Below are 20,576 nucleotides of genomic sequence, written 5' to 3'. Positions count from 1 at the left end.
CTTGCTAATGCAATTAACACTCTCATATACGTTTCTCAAACATAAAACGTAAATATCAACTGATTGTGTTTGCTCGCCAATTGTCGTTTACTGTACAATGTCAATTATAATTACAGTATAAATGTATATAAAATGTTGCATAAAAAATAAAACTTCCACATTTAAGTTTCAAACGGCATATTCCATACTCTGACTTTTTTCTCTCTTGGTTGCACGTGAACACAAAGTGTAGAAAAAAAAAAGGTCTGTAATCTTCCGATGTAAAATTGAACTTGACGGTCAAATCTTTAGAAATACCAATGCATTCCCCGTATTCACCTAGCCGCTTAATTAAGCAAATAACACTATGAGCTTTTGGTGAAATCACGGTCCATCAATAATAGCTACAGGTATGACAACAATCTCTAGATAAGTAAAAACAATGCGTGATGAACATTTTTACAGGATTAAAAACCCCCATCAAATGTAGTCGAATTCAAACAATATTTTGTACACTAAATAATTAGTTTGACAATATATTACATAAAGATGTATAACACAAATATACACACAAGGTTTGGCAACCGAATTATCCATCCACAGGGTCAAATTTGATCTTTCAGTCAGTGAAAAGTGAGGTAAAACGTCCCGATTTTCACGTCAGGTCTTTTAAGGCGCGAGTGAAGGCACATTATGACAGATTTCATTTTTTGGTTGTTGCTTTTTTCGGACACCCAGTGATTGTAAACATTGTCTTTCTGGTCTTTTTGTACATCCACAGAGCACTACTAGTCCATATCGCAGCACTTCCTCATGCCAGGTGATACATGCTGTACCCTAAAGGAGTTCCATAGAGTCCCATTGGAGCAACGGGCAATAAAGGCCTGTGGAAGGGGTACGACTGGCCATAGAGTGAGACCGCCGAATGAAGCTGCGTCCCGAGAGGAAGAGGCAGACTGAAGTTGGGGTGCAGGGCAGGTTTGGCGGTCAGTTTGAGCTTCTCCAGCTCGGCCTCTTGCAGACGCTTGGCCTTGGCCCGTCGGTTCTGGAACCAGATCTTCACCTGGGTCTCTGTGAGGGTGAGGGAGCTGGAGAATTCGGCTCGTTCTGCGATGGACAAGTACTGTTTCTGCCGAAACTTACGCTCCAGGGCCAAGAGCTGTGAGGTGGTGAACGGTGTACGGGGTTTGCGGTTGGTCTTGTGCTTGCGGAGAGGACAGGCACTTTCCTGGCCTGTGGTAAAAAAAAAAAAAAAAAAAGTTTAAACATTAGTGTAACACAATGTAATTCCTAGGTTGGTCAAAAACGTTGATTTTAAACTCTAAAAATGTAAGTAACTAACCGTGTAAAATTAATTGTTTTAATAATAGTGTTCTCATTCAGTACATTTTTAAACAAGCCTTCACTGAAGAAAAAAAGTCACTGCCTTAAATTTTTAATTAGTAATTACAACTTAAATTACATTAAACTGACGTAAAAAAAATAGTTGAACCTAAGTTCAAAATAAGTTAAGCAATTTTCAACTTTTTTATGAGTTAAAGCAACGTAAAAATAATGTTTTCATAACCTATTGATCTACCTTTTTTACAGTGTGTAAAATGCATGCACGTGAATGTGTAATTTATTTGAATTCTTATTGTGTTTTACTTGATCGTTTTAATAATTAGTATTAGGTATTTAAGGGGTGGAGGAAAAGCAACAATTTAAATAATGCTATTATTAACAGGCTTTGTTATATTTAGTAAACTTGAGTAAATGCATTAATCTACACATTGATATTCTGCTTAATAATTACGAACAAAAAGTGTTTCATTTATTTTAATTCATAATAATGTTGTGTTTTTAATTAAATCTGAGTTTTCAGCTTGAGGCTTGAATATTTTCAGAGCAGACGTGGGCCCAAATGTATCTTTCACACTACATTTATAAAACATGCATTCGCTTTAGTTGCAAGATGCCTAATGAGAAACAACCAGCAGCTAAATATGATACATTTATAAAAACCCTAAAACAGCATGTAGAGAAGATAGCCTCTTTTTATATCTCTTATAAGTTTATAAGTAATTTTCTAACACAATTAGCTTAGTTGCAAGATAATTTGTACGACAAGTACTGACTTAATATATATATAATTTAAGTTTAAAGCAAGCAGTTAGTTCAAGAAAGGTAAATTGCTTACGAGTTTGAGAGAACCTGGAGTTCATAACCCATGAAGTGCAGTCATCCGGCTCAGGGGACTCGGATTTGACGGGTGAGGTCTGAATAAAGTGCTTTGGTATTCCAGCCGAACCACAAGAATCCCTGATCTCAGTCTTCGCAAACTGACTGGAAACATCCTCGCGTCTTCTTTCAAAGTCCTTTCTGGGTTTGTGGCTCGATATAAGAGACTCCACGCTGAATGGATGGCTTGACACTGAAGTTTTGCGCGGCTCCATGTCCTGACCTCCTCCGTCTGATTCCTTCAAGCTCGCGGTCGCGGACATCGTCCTCCTCGCGATGAGCCTCTGGACGCGCGACCTTCACAATCACTCTGACGTCTCATGCAAAAAGCATGAAGCCTTTGATGCCTTGAAGCACGCGGCCACAACAGAACTTTCAGCCAATCAGAGCGCGGCTAAATTAAGGCTTACAGCAGCACACGGCAACGGTAAAACTTTTAGCCAATGAGAACGCTGCTGAATTAGGGAATTCTTTCGATTGGCTTATTGAGTGTTGTAAGAAAGAGTCCGTCATTATGATTGACAAAATGTCAGCGACCGATTAGGAGAAAGATTCTGCAATTTTGGTAAGTAAGGCCATCTGGCCATGGATAAATTGGACAGAAAGATAACAGACTTAGATGATAAAGACTATTAGAGTTTCCATTAAATATGACAGATTGTTTCCCAAAATTCGTAATCCAGCAGCTAACTTTAAGTTTGTTTTACTTGTTGTGGCGTGTAAGTATGATATATAGACATATACAGTTCGATCAAAAGTTTGGAAAAATTACTATTTTTAATATGCTCATCAAGCCTGCATTTATTTGATCAATAACGCGGGGAAAAAACGTAGGTAGCCATTGTGAAATATTATTACAATTTATAATAATGGTTTTCTATTTTAATATATTTTAAAATATAATTTATTTTTGTGATGCAAAGCTGAATTTTCAGCATCATTCCTCCAGTCTTCCGTGTCACATGATCCTTCAGAAATCATTCTATGCTGATTTATTATTAAAAAAAATTATAAACTTTGATACTTTTTCAGGATTCTTTGATGAATAAAACGTTATAAAGAACAGCATTTATTCAAAATAATAGAAATCTTTTCTAACAATATAAATCTTTACTATCACTTTTTATCAATCACATCCTTTTTCAAAAAAGAAAGAACAAGATTACTGACCCCAAACTTTTTAACGCCATATTGTTACAAAATATTTCTGTTTTAAATAAATGCTGTTCTTTTGAACTTTTTATTCATCAAGGAATCCTGAAAAAAAGTATCACAGGTTATAAAAAAAAAAACATTGATAATAAATCATCATATTAGAATGATTTCAGATTATTTTAAATTGTAATAATATTTCACAATATTATTGTTTTTCTGTATTTTTGATTAAATAAGCATAAGACTTCTTTCAAAAAACATTAAAAATTGTTAACTAGTTTCGAAACTTTTGACCTGTACTGTGTGCAATATTTATATTTGTGTGTGTTTCTGTTTTATCAGTTTCACACCAAGAATGTTGTGTTTGAGTATGTTAAAAACAGTTCAACTTTGAAAAATGCATATCATTTTGTTCTGCTCTGTGGTCTGCTTCTGCTTTAATGCAAGTGTCTTCTGTGAATGTCCCATTACATCTCACTTTACACAATCCTTTACAAACCAGGACACTACACTATTAGGGAAGTATAACAGCAGCCCAGAAAAGAAACAGTGCTTGAGGCGGTACAATGCAATGTATCATTACTATCCAAGGTATAAAGTGAAGTGTGATTATTTGCCTAAAAGCTCTTTTGCCTTTTGTTGTCTGCTAGTGTCTTTGCATGCCATATAATCTCCTTGGGGGGGGGAAAGTATTTGTTCCTGGCTAGTGGCTACTGTGGTAAGCGCCTAACGAAAGCATTAGGGTGTTTACTCTTCAAGCACAAGAGTTATTTTCAAAGTATCACGAATGACTGCTTTGAGAGAGAGAGCGAGAGAGGGGAAATGTATCTATAATGAAATGTATGTCTGGACACTGAGGCTGTTCAGTAATAAGGCATTAAACAGAGATGGATTGCTTTTGGTCTCGTCTTAAATGGGGGAATTGTTTGTAACCATGACACTTAGGGTACTTGGGCAATCGCATTTCAAATAAACATCCCCCTTCTTCTCCTGTAATGAATAGGAGCAGCAATCAGCTGCTTGTTGGACTGGTCTTTATGTGTGTTTGTATGTGCACTAATGCTGCAGGGTGAGATTCTTCTAGCTTGTCGTTCCCAGGAGCCTCAGCGCGTTTATTAAGCAGGGTGATTTCACAGACAATCTGAGGTTTGCGAAGGCGCCAGTGAGCGGGGAGATGAAAGGCGCCTCTCCTCGGGGGAGAAACTGTGGCAGTTTAGCGGCTCCACTCAGGAGGAGTCGCCTCCCTCTACACACACACGCAAACACACAACGCATGCACACACTCAGCCGTCACGCCCCTGGCCTCGGGCACCTTGTCGAGCACAATCCGACTCTTTGCGTAGATGGACTGAGAGAGACTGCCGTACTGTAGTGATAGATGAGAAGGATGTACGTTTGCAGTTGAGTATCATGGGAGCTGACAGGAGACATATGAGAAACACTCACCGTGAGAGAGAGAGAGAGAGAGAGAGAGAGAGAGAGAGAGAGAGAGAGAGAGAGAGAGAGAGAGAGAGAGAGAGAGAGAGAGAGAGAGAGAGAGAGAGAGAGAGAGAGAAGAAAGCAATGTTATGCTTTAGATATTGCGTTCAGAAGAGATGCAGGGAAATCAGCCTTTAGGATAAGCCTTTTTTGAAATTGACCAACACATCCTCTTTCCTTCCTGCCTGATCTCTTTGACCTTTAGAAATAAACAGAGAAAGTTTTGTCAGAGAGTACTGAAATGTCAAAAAGATCGCTCCTGGTTTTTCTGGTATGTTTGGACACACCTTGAGCATTGTAATTATGGGCTCAGCTTTGCAGTGCAGGAATGCTTTAGGCATTTACATTTCTTCAATCTAACAATCTGTTTACACGTCTATTTGCCCTGCTTCACGCACGCTATGATCCACTAAATCAAACTCGTCGGCTGGCCATATCATTTCTTGATCTTTCTTTACTCAAGAGGGATTTCTGTCAACTGAACGTGATTGGCAGATGTTATCTTTTGGTTAGAATTGCGAACATAGTTCAAAAGCAATATGATATTTTGCCAACTTTACATCACCATTGGTCGGTAACATAAACATTGTTTAAATCGAATGCTCCCAGGACAAGTATAAGGGTCATAGGTCAAGTCACCTTTATTTAAATAGAGCTTTTTACAGTAGAGATTGTTTCAAAGCAGCTTTACAGTGATAACAGGATAATAATGCAACAAAGTTTGTTTCCGCTGTACAGCAGACCTAGAAGAAAATAGCGTCATAATTAAGTTCAGTGATGGTTCATTTTTTGTTTTCTCCATAAGGTGCAATGCGAATCTGCTCTTTTTTTTTGAGGAGAGCAATTCATGTATTGTCTTTGAACTCAGATAACGCAGTGAATAAAGGATCACAAGCCTTGTCTCACTAATTACACTGCATGACAGGACTTGGCACAGGTGACAGCAACTGTCATCACTTTGTTTTTATTAGTACCTTATTAGGCTTCCGGAGCCTTCTCTTATGAGCAAACATTTGCTGTAATGAGAGAAAATTGCTACCCACCAAAGGAGGATGGCGCCAGCTTCAATTAGCTCAAGGGAGGAAGGTATTACTTAGAGGCAAATAAATTATCATGTAATATAAAAAATGATTCACTCAACACGATAAGTCCCCTGTTGTGTAAGTCTACCTTCTGTTGATTCAAATATTTGCTGACTAAATTGTTTTTGAAACAGATGGTTTGTTTCTTCTTGTAAAGTTTTGAAAGTGTATAATGAATTTGAATTTTTTTTTTCTTCTCTTACGGGGAGTTTACAGACACATGGTATATTAAGGCATAATTTCCTGATGTAGAGGGACATGGAATTTAAGGCATTATTACTGCAATGTTATTCTTTAAAGTGCAAAATGCATTGGGAAAAGTGTAAATATTTAAAAAATGTACTTGATATCCAAAAAACTCTTGCAATATGTTTCAATATATGTGTAACAATATATCATGTCACAATATATCGCAGTACAAAAATGCATAAATATGTATCGTGGATAGTGACAATATGTGTTGTGTATAATTCAACCAAAATGAAAATTTCTGTGTGAGAAAAAATGGGGTGGAATATTTGTGGGTCCTGATAATGCCAAAAGTCTTATGTTACCAGTATTAAATATATTATATTTAATATAAAGGCCTACATTATATTAAATATATCTAGCCAGTGACAAAGTGCAAGCATGTTCGTCTAAAATAATTCTGTATTTTCAGCTTCTGAATCATGAATATTTTTATTCTGGTGTCACTATTGTCCCGTACATTGCGTTACATGCACTGAGTCCAAACCTATTCATTTCCACCCCCAATGTAATAGCAAATTCAGCATTTCAATCAACTGTACATTTTTGTTAACCTTTTACCATATGTCTTGGAGTATCGCAATAATATCGTATCGTGAGTTCAGTATCGTGATATGTAACCCTAGTTTCTAATATACTGCTTTTTATTTACAGGATACATCCTCGCGCCTTCTTTCAAAGTCCTTACTGGGTTTGTGGCTAGAGACTCCACGCTGAATGGATGGCTTGCGCTTTATATTATATTTTGTAATTTTGGATAGGCTCCAGCACCCCGGGCGATTTAGAAAATGTTTAGATGGATTGATTTTTTGTTTTATATATATATATATATCAAGAAAAGCAGTTTTAAGATACATGGTCATATGGTCATAATCAGTGTCATCTCCACACTGATTGTAAATGAATGCAAAGTAATGACTTAAAAAGACTTCCTCAATAAAAAACTCAACTTTGAAGCTCTATGTACAACACATCCCTACAGAGAAGGACCAAACAAACAATGTTATGGCTGGCCTCTTCCTGATTCTGGGTCCTCTTATTGGATCCCTGGAGATGTGCCGCCATGCCAGATCCCTGAACCGATGAAGCCATTAGGGTTCATGACTCACCCACCTTCATGACTAAAGTTTCCGTGTAAACGCCCACAAGTAAATGAAGGGGCCCTTTCGCGACCTCTCATTTCTCACAGACAGTGACTGAGCAATGCACGGAAGCCTTGATTTACGAGGAGGGTTTACAACACTGAAGACAGGCTTTTAATTTAGGTCGAGGCCCTAGCTTGGCGTAATTGTTTTTTAAATGTAGGGAATGGTACAAAAAATATCGGTTGCCACAGCAAAGCGTGAAGGAGAATTACCCCTGGAGATATCCACTCGAGTTCTACCATCACCTTAAGTTAGACTCATTGTTGACCTGAATGGTGTCGGTTCACCTTGAAGAACTCTTCAGAACAGCGTGTGGTTTCTAAATATGGACACTGTAGGAATTAGAATGTAATCAACGAAACAGACTGAGACTGTTAGTCACAAGTGCGGTCACAATAAACCCTCTAGACCCAAACACAAACAGGGCACGCCATGTCACCCGACACCTGGACAGCGGGTGTCCCCTTCATTAATGCGATCCTTCCTGCCCCCCAGCCCAAGCAGACGTTTGCCTCCGACCCCAACAACATTTAATGAGAGAGAGACGCCAGGCACAGTGGGGCAAGTCAGAGTGGGAGGGACTCCCCCAGTCCCCTCGCCTGAATGGACCCTCAATAGGAGCAGACTGCCACAGGGGTCTGTCAGGAACCCTCCGCCCACAAGTTCAAATGTCAGTGCCCCGGCATGCGGCCTCAGAAAAGAAAGAAAGAAAGAAAGAACTTTAGTGGTTTGCTGCCTGTCGTCTAATTGACTGGCAGGTCTGCAAATGAGTAATTCTCTGCATGTTTCGGTGGACAGTTTCCACTTAACCAAGGATTGACAGCAATGAATTGTTAATCTACATTCTTCTCATTTTTTGCAAACTTGTAGCATTATTTTGAAAATCTCTTGCTGGGTTAGAGGTGAAAAAACTAAGGAAACATTGACTGGTTTGTTATATTTTTGTCCAGTCATTGAATCAGAGAAGTAGCCACTTAGCCATGACAGTCTGAGAGTTGAATAATTGAGTGTAAATTAGATGTGACAGGTCAGCTTGAGTGTGTTTGTTGTGCGGTTTGGTGTAAGTGAGTGGTGACAGTGTGTCGTGTTAGCAGAGGGAGTCGCTCCGGGACGGTCAGGTTGATTTCATTAAGGTGATGGGACACATGTGCCCCCTTTTTCATCTGCTCTTCGGCCCCCTGCTACTCAGAGTCTTTCAAGTCCTGCTGTCTCCCGATCTGAAGATAATTGTTCACTGTAATACTAGTCAGGAAATGAGCTGATCAACTCCAGATGGATGGACAAGGGGAAGGGGAACGACAGAAAGGAAAAGAGAGACAGCAAGAGAGAGAGAGGAAGAGACAGGGCACTTGAGCTTTGTCTCTGTAAGTCATACATGAAATATTAATGTTGATACTCTGAAAACCCTTGATACCACTTGGCTTTACAAGCTAAGACAAAGAGTTCATTACTTTAAAGTTGGCCTGCTGTCCACAACATAGATTCTCATATCAATACTGTGAATTCTGATTGGATGAGTCGTTGTAAAATGCTGATAATCATAGCGCGCACATTCTGTAATAAAATACCAAATTGCTATAATACTTGCCAACAGTAAACATCCGACAGTTAGACAAAACAGATTTAAACTTTTTTTGTTATATGACAATCACATCACTTTTTTCATGCCTTCAAATTTTTTTCATGATGTTTATTGATTGATTATATTGTTTGAGCCTTATCCCAGGTCCAATGTTAAACTGAATTTCAAAGAGTGGAATGAAAAGAACCCATTTCACTATACAGTTTTTTTTTTTTTTTTTTTTAAAGGTAAATATCATTTATGAATAGAATATTTTAATTGTGCATCATTTCCAATCAAGTTGTAATTACATCTTTTTATGCAAAAAGTGTGAAATTAGATGACATAAAATGCTAGCTGTGAAATTAGCTTTAGCAAGACAAATGAGTATTACATTCCAAAAATGCTTAAAATGTAATTTCCCTCACCAAATGCTATTAAATATGTGCTTGTTCCAGGGTTTTTTTTAACCACCATTTTATCATTCACCATTTGAAAATTGTTAGTTTTTAATTGCAAAAGTAATAGCACAGCTCTCCCCAACAAACCTTATACTACTCTGACCTCCAAACCTAACCCTGACCATTTCTTAAAAATACAGTTTTAAGAAAAATACAACAGACAGATAAGTGCAATGACAGTAATTGTTTTTTTATTGCAAAAATATCAAAAAACATTTCCAAAGTATCAAATGACGATGTGTTGGATTTGCTGTCCCCTCTGGCAGTTATATAATATTTTTGTAAGGAGTAGAATTTTTGTTGTTAATTGCTGCAAATCAAATGGCCTCTGTGAAGGCGTGCATATCTCATTCAAACACATACACTACCTGAAACATGATGCGTGTCAAAATTGGGGATGCATGCAATGAGCTGGGTCTTGTTTGAGCTGGATGTGGAAATATTTTGTGGTCCACTGACTGTCCTCACTGGTTCAGTCCAGTCATCTTCATCTCTGCTGTTTCCAGCCCAGTTCCAAGTCTTCGTCATCATCTGTTTTATCACTAGCCCTTATTTAAGCCCTTAGTTTCCTCAGTTTAGTGTTCATCATCATCAATGTTTAATGTGTAGTTGGTTTAGTTTGTTTATTCTCTTTGTTCATTTAAGTCTCTTGTATCCTGTTATTCCTGCTGTTACGAACTGCTCTGAGACAAAAAGGTTGAGGATCCAAATGCAGTATTTATTGAACATGGTAATCCAAAGACATAATCCAAAGTACAGGCAAGGTCAAACACAGGCAGGCAGTCCATACAAACAAATACAACAAGGCAGGGAACACCGGCAAAAGAGTAATCCATGGAACAGGCAAGAAATCCAAAACCAAGAGACATGAAACCAGGGAGAATGCTCGGAATTGCAGTGCAACACTAAACAAGACTTTGCAGGGAATGAATGTGAAAACCAGGCTTATATGGGATGAGCTAAACAAGATAATGAGAGACAGGTGAATGTGATAATGGATGAAGAGTCCGGGCAGTGAGTTATGGGAGATGTAGTTTGTGAGGACAATAGTCTGATGTGGAGTCCTCTGGTGTCTCTCAGGGCACTCCAGCTGGTGGCCGTTACATCTGCGTTTTGCTCTTATTTGGATCTAATTGCACAGCGTACACATGACAGCAAGAGCCAGCGAGCATTTGATATCACTGATGTAAAACCATTGTCATAATTTTGAATTTGTAATGAGTGCAGGGTTTGACAGTTACAATCGCTACTGGGGATGAAGACAAAGATTGTTGAATAAAGGTTTGAATTTGGGTCTGTTCCTCACAAAAAAAAAAAACAATCATTTGGATTCTAAATATTTGGATTACAGTACACAGATAAAATTAATTGCTTTAATTATGGGTTATGTTGCCTTTTTGGTGTATTTTATGTTTGAACGGTTACAGAAATGTTAAAAGGTACAATATGTAGGATTTTTCGCCACCAGGGGTCGCTAACCTCTTACAATAACAAAGGCGTACAGTATCGATGACGCAAAGCGGAATCATGGATCTTGTCGTCAAGCTGATGGATCTTTAATGGATGAGTGAATACTTTGATGTTTTTTAACATGACTGTGGTATGAAGCAGGGCACGAGTGCTAATGAGAGACAGATATCAGCGCCACACGCAACGCGAGTCCCGCGGATATAAAGGAATAAGGACATTTCATTCTACCAAACTACACGCAAGACGAACCACACAATTTGAAGAATGATTCATGTTCATAGTTCAAACACTGTGGGTTACATGATGAACTTTAATACTGTTCAAATCTCCAACCCTAGTATTTGATATAGTAATAGTCATGCTTGCCTTAGCAAAGACAATTAGTTTCAGCTATGTATTTAATGCTTCCAGGTCAAATATGTGACATAATAAACAGAGCTTATACAAGCATTATGTGCACAGTATGGCTGAGGTTTGGGGAAGGAAACTATATCCCTCCAAAGTATAACAACAAAACTTTGTGTAATCAGCTTCATTTACTGTAATAAGCCACCGAAGGGCAGATGGCTTCAGTGGTAGAAATAGAAATCAAAGGAGCTTCAGATTGAGCTATAATTACATGTACACTAACACAAGCCATTGCATAAAGTAGATACGGTTTGACTTGACAGTTTGTTGTTTAAGTTGGTTAACTGAAACGGTTGTTGCTCGAGGAGAAAATGAAAAGGGCATGTTTTAAGAGCAATTTTAAGCATGGTTCTGATATAACAAATGTTCAGTTGATTCGGATAATCAGCACAAGTATAACATAGATAAACATTAAGAAATGATTAAAGATAGTATTGAAATTGTGTTTGGATATATGCAATAGCACAATAAGCTTAAAAACAAATTCATTATTTCATAAACAATTACTTTGTGACAGAACTGTTTACTCCAACTATTAATAAATGTAATGATTTATTGAACATGGGTGTCTCTTGTTTAAAAATAAATGAAAAAAAAAAAACAGCAAGAGGCCATTATATTTTAGAGTGGATAAGGGAGTTTTAGGCCTACACTGAAAAAAATGTTTTGTCAGTTCTACTTTGAAAAAACTTCATGTGGTACCATCTACAATAACTGATTTTGTTGAAATGAAATGATTAGAGATGACTGATTACAACTGAATTCAACCAACCTCAAAAAACAAGGTTTTATTTTAAGCATAACTGTCAGTAGATATAACCTGATTTGTCCAGCAAGGCAAAATTACTTAATACGTTTGATATAATCAAGGGACAAAAACATTTTTAGAGTGAATTTTTGTTTTATAATGTCAATTGTGATTTTCACGTTGGTACAACATAATGCGTATAATAACCTCAAATCACTATTTCTCATTGAAACGAAATTCAGCGATCAGCAAGGAGCAGCCAAACACAAACCTTTTCTTCTTCTTTGTCCCTCAGAGCAGATGTCCTGAGTCACCACTATAATGCCCTCTATAGGTCTGGTGGAGTAGTAGTGCGCATGTGTCAAATGTGTCCATCCTGAGCTTTATTGGGAATTGTATAATGAATGGGTCAATGTAACTCAATTGGAAACTCAAACTGGAACTCAAACTGGAAAATAACTTTATTCTAGAGCTGCTGTAAAGCCAACACAATCTGTTACTTTAATTTCCTATCATCACTGTAAAGCCGCTCTGGAACAATCTACATTGGTAAAAGCGCTATATAAATGAAGATGACTTGACTCAATTAAGTTAAAACAGTATCCCCTTGTTTTATGTGACACAAACCTGATTGAATTAGGTTACAACAACAAAATAGAATTTATAGGTAGAATCAGGTAGAAATACCTGCACATTTCAATTTAAATGTTTACAGTGTAGAATACCCCTTACCTGTTAAAAACACTATAACATGGCCTCTTGCTTACTGCTTTTGAACACCAACCAGGCTGAATAGCACAGTATTTTTACAGATATTTAATGAATAGTTTAAGCAAAACTCTAAAAGGCTGCTTTGGTTTAAATATTGTGGTTACCACTACATGCGGTTTTAACTCCACAAAGAAACAACAGTGAAGTGTGCGTTGAGAACATATTTCGTTGGAAGCTCTCGGATGCATCCCGGCACACTCTCGAGTCAATAGATTGCAAAATTCCCCAAAACTATAAACACATTTAAGCATGCAAAATGCCACCAGTTCCTGTATGAAATGGTCTGCAAAAGACTGACAATATTCCCATTATTATTATGTTCCTGTTTTGCTTTTCGGGCTCTCACGTTCTGTCTCTGATGTGTCAACACAACACGCAGTGGCTAGGAACATACAATCTGAGTAAATATATACAGATAGATAGACAAACAGATTGATAGAATGAGAGAGGGAAAACTGCAGAGAGACACCAAGTCTAGACCTCCTATTTGGGGCCACTCCCTGTTTGCTTTGTTCAGTGCTATGTCTGCGCAGGTAATTACCCTTGATCACAGCATCCGGGGAGGGAGACGGGAACCAAAGGGGTCGGGGTCGGAGCCGGCGGAACAGTTCTCTTTGGTGCTGCTATGATAATGTCAAAAAGGAAATTGCCAATAAATTTAATGACATCACTTCTTTTTAATGAGGCATGCTGTCTTTTTGATGCCTGTCGTGATAAAGACTCAAATGAAGCTGCTAGCATGCATATCCAAATCAGGGCTAGATAAACTTCACAGTTGGATCTAAAAACAGCTCCTTTGGGCAAAGAGAGTTAAGCCAGTTCTGGCCAGTCCTGCTTTATCATATGGAAAATACCATTGCGATACTTTTCTAATTATATAGGTATGGAAGGGCGTAATGAGCAGTTTGTTCAGGCAAACTGTTTCAGGTAGCCTGTAATTGTGATGCCAGTTCTTTTCTTGGTTTGATGTGGTTGACTCATAATGCTGATGCATTGTAGGTATCCGAGTCAAGATTGCATTTGAACATATCTAAGCGTGACAACAATAACTGCATCAGGGCTGGGTTATTAGGAGTGCAAAAAAAGAGCTTACCAGAAGATTTTTTCTTTCTTCTGCTGTACACAAAAGACGATATTTTGAAGAATATTGGTAAACAGTTTATGGGCCACATTTACTATGGAAAAAAATACTACGGAAGTAAATGGGACCCATCAAGTGTTTGGTTCCCCATATTCTTCAAAATATCTTCTTTTGTGTTCAGCAGAAGAAATAAATTCATACAGGTTTGTAACAGCTTGAGGGTGAGTAAATGAGGACAGAATTTTTGGGTGAACTATCCCTTTAAGCTCACTTGTGGCATCATGTTTTTTTTTTTACTAACAAATAAGTAAAAAAATAAATAAGTTGGGGGAAAAACAGACTTGTCCCTCAGGGTTACAGTGAGGCACTTATAATGGAAGTGAATAAGAGCAATCCTTAAACACTACAACTATCTTTGTGAGGACCAGTTTGAGTTTTAGACCATTGGGGTGAGGACAAAGCGAGTAAAGTGAGGACATTTTGGCCGGTCCTCACTTTCTGAGACCCCTTTAAAGGCCTGTTTGAGGGTCAAGACTTGGTTTTAGGGATAAGGTTATAATTAGGTCAAGGGTAGGTTTAGGGTAAGGGTTCGGGTTAAGCACTTAGTTGTGATGAGTAAGGTTAGGGTAAGCGGCTAGAGATTGCATTGTGTCAATGAATGTCCTCATAAAGATAGATGTACAAGAGTGTGTGTGTGTGTGTGTGTGTGTGTGTGTGTGTGTGTGTGTGTGTGTGTGTGTGTGTGTGTGTGTGTGTGTGTGTGTGTGTGAAATAAATAAATAAATAGCCTTTATGTCCATTACAAAGTGCAAAGACAATAAGGCAGACTGCAAATCTGGCTTTAAATGTTAATGAATTCTGGTCAGTGAGCCCTACTTAAAATTATCTGTAAAATAAAATTGCTTAAATTGACCGTTGACATTCTGACTTTTGTCTGCTGTTTGCGCTTGAGACACATTATGAGCTTGAGACACATTATGAACACGTTGAATGGGATTTCTCTATCTATAGAGAAAAGATTACAACTTTTATGTACCTGTAATGGTTAAGTTTGGTTCTATGGACTAGAGATTGGCATGGGGTTCTTTCCATAAGATCATCTCTCAATGCAAATCAAACCAGCTGTTAGGCTAACTGAAATAAAACCATGCCAATAGGGTGTGTGATGATGCAGGGCTATTTTAATTCCAAAGGCCAAGGGAACTTTATCAGGATGCATAGTATCCTGGATCCATGAAATTACTGGCCTTTAAAAATACAAATCTGCCTGCCTCTATGGGAATTTAACTTAGGGGTGTCCTGACTTATGCACTAAGGAAGAACATTTATGTATTTACAATACATTATTCATTCACAAAGAAAATTGGTGTCCTTAAAGGTTGGATTTTTCCTCATTTTTTTATGAAGGCATTAAGATCAATTTCCAAAAGATGATTTGTTATTCCTCTTTTCAACTTTAGCATGGGTGTGTTCACTTATGCTAAGCACTGTATACTGGTTTCCTATAAAGTAAAGTGTAAACATTTGACTTTCTTGCCATGACAACATGTTGAACAACAGAAGATTTAATGTACTTTAGGTACTTTCTGAATATAAATTCTCCAAAATTGTCCCATTTCACAATAAACTCAATTTCTAGTTTAAAAAAAGAAAAGAAAACAAGGAACGAGTCAAAATTATTTTTGTGGTAATCAAAATTATGCCATAGATGATTCTATTTGCTTAACTTAATTGACTGTGCTGTTCTTCTTTTACCTTTTTTTTTCTAACTTGAAAAACTCTAAATGCTGCACAAAGAAACTTCTAACTCTTAAACTGTAATCTCGGGATCAGAGCAATTTGAAATTTGAATATGAACAGAAGATGTGAGATGACATCTTTACGCATTAGTGAACACTCATCTAAGCTAGTAACCTCATATTTACCTGCTTTCAAAAGCGTGTTTGCCTTGGGTGAAACACATCCCAATTATAAAAATATTTGAAACCGCATTAGGCCTCCAGTAGATACATTCAGCTCTGTAATGCTATTTCTGTCAGAGTTTGATCCATATGAATGATCGCTTGTTGGAAGGCAACACTCAAAAACTCAAGCAAAGCTGTCAACAATAACCCATTCTTTTCTTCCGAAAAACACCTCTCGGTCCTTCGCAAACCCCTTCATTTGACGGTGCAGCTTTGTCACCCTGTGTTTAGCAGATTAACCTTGATGGTGCCCTGGGCACTGCTCGCTCCATGACTCTTCGCTGGAACGGAGGAGTGATGTTTCGCAATGCGTGGCGCCGCGGCGGACCCTCGTGGGTTTTAGAGGGCTGAACGTTTGGCCCCGAGCCCGACAATTATCCCATCTCTCAGGTAGCGTTAAGAGTCCCGGCGCAGTTTGACCCTTGCTTAGCACCTACGAACACGGAAATATAAATCAATTCATGACCTTGTTCATCGTGTCGTGCAGAAGAATGCTGAAGTTGATTTAAAGAGGGGTTCGCCCCTTTGTTAAAACAAGAGTTAACATCATCATCATCTTGGTGAGAAGTGCAAAGGTTTGTCATTAAACCCTCGGAAGCAGGTGTGTTGATGACAGCTTCTGCATAGACATTAGGATCAGTGCACTTAAGCTTTTTATACATAACAACGAAGGAAGAACAGCTAACAGCCAAACCCTTGGTGCAAACAAAACTGAATTATATTTAGCGTAGGCCTAAATTCTGCATGGTCGCTCATATTCCTTATTAGCACAAAAACGTAAAGTTGTCATTCATTTAATTACCCAAAATATTTGGGTAAATGACATGATGTTCATTGTATGAAGGTCCGGATCAATTCATTTATTCCAAAATATTTTAAAAATGCATTTTATTCCATGATGAATACACCCTGAGAAACGCTGGGTTGTTTCAACCCAACTTTGGGTCAAATATGGACAAACACAGCCATTTAACCCAACGTTTGGGTTGGTCCATTCTTGACCCAAAATTTAGTTAAAAATACGAGTGTATTCATAATAGAATTAAAATAAAATGCATTTTTAAAATATTTTTGAATAAATTAATAGATCCGGACCTTAATACAACGAACATCGTGTCATTTACCCAAATATTTGGGTTATTAAGCGAATGACAATTTTACATTTATGAGCGAATAAGGAATATTAGCGACCTTGCAGAATTTAGGCCTACGCTAAATGCAATTCAGTTTTGTTTGCACAAAGGGTTTGGCTGTTATTACAATTCGTTTTGATTTCTGGGAGGCATAAATCCAGAAATGTCAAGGTGGTTCATACAACTGTTTGCTATCATGAACACATTATTAACAGAATGAAATTCTTAAAAAGAAAACCTTATTGAGTAAAAACTCACATGCCATTTTAATCAGTTCTGTTTACTAAATGCTGGTGCACAGTATGATTTGTGGGTCCTTTATGACTGTTGCTTGTCAGACTGTACGAACATGACCCCTGCTGTAAGCCGTGTCACACTGTAAGAGCTCAGTTGTCATTCATGTCAGACTGTACGGCAGTCGAGATGCATTAAACTAGGACGCACACGAGAAGGCTTGTCGAGTTTTATTTCATCTGGAGAGATTTGGACATTTGTAAAATACCTCCTGTAGCATTTGCTTCTCATTGCGAATGCAAAACATGAATAAATATATCATCGGCACTTCAATTGCAGTAATCGTGGTAATTAGCAGGAGGTGCTGCTTTCTTTTCTTGGCATTTTTAACGCATTAGCCAGCAATTAGTGAAAGAGAAAAATTACTGCTACAAGCATATCAGAAAATTGTGAGGCATCCACAGTGTTTAAATATACTGTATATTAAAATGCAATGCAGGGTTATCATGTCAATTGTGTTATACGCTGTATTGTGAGTATCTTGCACACACACACACACACACACACAGTATACAGCCAAAATATATAAACTGAAATAAATATATATATATATATATATATATATATATTAGTGCTGTCAAACGATAAAAATATTTAATTGCGATTAATCTCATTAATGTCACAGATAACTCGCGATTAATCGCACATTTTTATCTATTCTAAATGTCTCTTGATTTCTTTTTGTACCATTATTTTTTCTCATTTTAATGCTCTTATCAACATGGAAAAGTGGATCTTTGTTTTTATTGAAAACAACATTTATATGTTTATTTATTTATTTTTGTTTATTAATAAATAGGGGGCGGAGAATTCGCATCAGCTGTGTGTGTGTGTGTGTGTGTGTGTGTGCTTGGCCCTCATCAAGTGGTATTTCAGACTGGACGTGCTGCGATGATGATAGCTCAGTTCACAACGACAAAACACACAGATCACTTTGGTCTCGTCAATGGAACCATTTGCCAACTTTTTAAAAGTAAACTTTCCATTCAGAATCTTATTGGCATCCATTTCGGCGTCTCGCGCTCGTCATCCACTCAAAGCGTAACGCTAATCTACTATTTGGCCGGCTCGCAATCCCAAACAAGTGTGTGCAGCGTGCCTGTTGTTTTGTTTTCCGGTCTAGCTAGATCCGCTTGCCCTTTGGTCGACGAAGCAACAAAACGTCCTCGCGCGGCACAAGCCATTGAAATGAATGGGTTTCATAGCGCAGCACTGCGCATGCCGCGTCCTGTTGCAAAAGCATGTGGAAAAAAACCTACAAAGTTTGCTAGGCCAAAAAGAACGTTAATCGCGCGATAAAAAAATTAACGCCGTTAATAACGCGTTTAACTGACAGCCCTAATATATATATATACTGTTGTCCATAGGTCAATGGCCTGGTGTCAAGAAGGGCAGCAGAGCGCACCACATCTCTCCAAGAAAAACATCAAGAATAGACTGAAATTCTGCAGGAAGTACAAGGATTGGACAGCAGAAGACTGGTTATTTTCTCTGATGAACCCCCCTTCTGACTTTTTGGATCATCTGGAAAATTGACTGTCCGGAGAAGAAAAGGTGAAAGCTACCATGAGTCCTGTGTCGGACCAACAGCGAAGCATCCTGAGACTGTCCATGTGTGGGATTGCTTTTCATCTAAGAGAATGGGCTCTCTAACAGTTCTGCTCAAAACACTGCCGTGGATAAAGAAGGGTATTAAAACGTCCTGCAAGTGCAGCTTCTCCCAAAGATCCAGGAGAAATTTGGTGATGATCCGTGCATTTTCCATCATGATGGAGCCGTAAGTCACAAGGCCAGAGTGATAATCAAGAGGCTAGGAGATCATTACCTTGAAATTTTGAATCTGTGGCCAGACAACTCCCTGGATCTTAATCCCAAAGAGAGGTCAACCCTCAAAAGGCGAGTGGACAATCAGAAGTCCACAAACTGTGATCAACTCAGAGCACTAACAAAGCAAGAATGGATCTCCATCAGTCAGGATTTGGCCTAGAAGGTCAAGATATCAGAATGCAAGAGCGAATTGCAGAGGTTAGGAAGAAAAAGATTCAACCCTGTAAATATACTCTACACTGTAAATACGACTTTTTGCATATATTTAATGTTTTTGCCAATAAAAGCTTTTAAAACTTATGAAATGCCTATCATTGTTTTCCAGTATGCCATAGAAAAAATAAAATAATCTACAAATACTGAAGCAGCAAACTTTGCTAAACACAAGATTTGTGTCACTGCCAATACTTTTGGCCACGGCTGTACTAAAATATTGAACAATAGAGGGAAAAACAACAATAACAGTTTACGGTAACACTTTAGACATTCTACTAACTACACTGAACAAAATTATTAAAACGCATCCCTTTTGTTTTTGCCCCCATTTTTCATGAGCTGAACTCAAAGATCTAAGACTTTTTCTATGTACACAAAAGGCCTATTTCTCTCAAATATTGTTCACAAATCTGTCTAAATCTGTGTTAGTGAGCCGTGATTTGCCGAGATAATCCATCCACCTTACAGGTGTGGCATAGCAAGATGCTGGTTAGACAGTAGGCTGGCCGCAGTAAAAGGTCACTCTAAAAAGTGCAGTTTTAATGTATTGGGGGGTGGGGGGTGTTGACAGCCATTGAAGCCATTGAAGACCAACATTCCACAGGCCGCAAACAACAACCTTTTTTTTTTTTTGGAGGGAAATACAGTAAAACATCTCGGTTACGTATGTAACCCTCGGAGACGTTATGTCGAAATGACGACGAAATGGGGGTTTCGCTCGTTTCGTCATCATTTCAACGTAACTCGAAGTGACTACGAAAGGGAAGTGCACATTTTAGAGTGGCCTTTTATTGTGGCCAGCCTAAGGCACACCTGTGCAATAATCATGCTTGGATTGGATTATCCCGGCAAAGGAGAAGTGCTCACTAACACAGATTTAGACAGATTTGTGAACAATATTTGAGAGAAATAGGCCTTTTGTGTACATAGAAAAAGTCTTAGATCTTTGAGTTCAGCTCATGAAAAAGGGGGGCAAAAAAAAGTGTTGCGTTTATAATTTAGTTCAGTGTATGAGTAACTTTGCTTGCAACTACTTGTCAAGCTACAGGCATACGAGTATTAGTAGACTATCTGCTTAATATCTGCTATTTTGATGCTCCCCAACAGACATTCAACTGACTATACGTAACTTTGCAACTACGTCAACTTATTCTACTAACACCTAACCCTAACCTAACAGTCTACTACAGTCTACTGATACTCTAATGAGAGTTAGTTGACATGTAGTTGCAAAGTTGCTTAGTAAAATGTCAAAAGTGGACCATCGAAATAAAGTGTAACCTAGCAAGTATAACATCTTAGAAACACAAAAAGCCTGCCATGTAAATTGCCC

General features: G+C 38.1%; 1 protein-coding gene across 1 annotated transcript; it reads right to left on the bottom strand.

Moving 5' to 3' along the window:
* Positions 1–356: 356 nt before the first annotated feature.
* msx2b (muscle segment homeobox 2b) lies at positions 357–2,531 on the bottom strand. The gene is made up of 2 exons (XM_056239109.1): positions 2,159–2,531; positions 357–1,212 (listed from the first exon to the last, which is right to left on the bottom strand). Exons 1-2 carry the CDS (start codon positions 2,460–2,462, stop codon positions 791–793), a joined length of 726 nt encoding a protein of 241 aa, XP_056095084.1. The 5' UTR covers positions 2,463–2,531; the 3' UTR covers positions 357–790.
* Positions 2,532–20,576: the final 18,045 nt, after the last annotated feature.

Source organism: Rhinichthys klamathensis, unplaced genomic scaffold, assembly GCF_029890125.1.
Source record: "Rhinichthys klamathensis goyatoka isolate OS25496 unplaced genomic scaffold, OSU_Roscu_1.1 h1tg000554l_1, whole genome shotgun sequence".
Classification (NCBI taxonomy): domain Eukaryota; kingdom Metazoa; phylum Chordata; class Actinopteri; order Cypriniformes; family Leuciscidae; genus Rhinichthys; species Rhinichthys klamathensis.
Note: the sequence above shows the minus strand (reverse complement) of the source record. Positions and strands in the feature narration are given on the sequence as shown.